Raw genomic sequence first — 517 nt, forward strand, 5'->3', positions numbered from 1 at the left:
ACTGGGAGAAGGAACGGGAAGGAAATGATGTTTTCGATAAAATGCTTTGATTGGTGAAACTAACACTACATATCGTTATTTTTCAGTCTACTAGGAGCAACTTCACTGGAAACTCGTATCGATTCACACATGCAGTAGATTTCTCATAGCGACATGTTGAATAAAACAAGAACTCTCACCTTCCCTGAGTATTCACATCCTCCCTCTGTTCTTGGTGGCCGTAGAAATTGCTTGAAGGAGGGTCATTTACGTCCCATTTGAAGGTGTACTGCGCGGGGGCCGAGGGGTATTGCCCCTGCCCCGATCCGGACCCGGATCCGGATCCGGGGAAGGGCAGGCCGGGGCCGCCAGGCGTCGGGTAGTTGTAGCCCTCCTGGGGAGCTGCTAGCCCCACCGCCGCCACCAGCGAGAGCACTGCGACCGCGGCCTGCAAAGGTTGGTCATATAGCTGTACATACATCACATTTCACAACACAAAATAAAAGCACGTGTATGAATGTATATGTATGCATATGTC

At 50.5% G+C, this 517-nt stretch overlaps 1 protein-coding gene across 1 annotated transcript in view; it reads right to left on the bottom strand.

Moving 5' to 3' along the window:
- Positions 1–517, bottom strand: part of LOC119582305 (pro-resilin-like) — an 8,614-nt gene that overhangs the window by 7,691 nt on the left and 406 nt on the right. The window contains exon 2 of the mRNA XM_037930520.1: positions 180–427. Coding sequence (XP_037786448.1) covers positions 180–427 — 248 coding nt within the window. The remainder of the gene's footprint in view (positions 1–179; positions 428–517) is intronic.

The sequence above is a fragment of the Penaeus monodon genome, chromosome 15, assembly GCF_015228065.2.
Source record: "Penaeus monodon isolate SGIC_2016 chromosome 15, NSTDA_Pmon_1, whole genome shotgun sequence".
In the NCBI taxonomy this organism is placed as follows: domain Eukaryota; kingdom Metazoa; phylum Arthropoda; class Malacostraca; order Decapoda; family Penaeidae; genus Penaeus; species Penaeus monodon.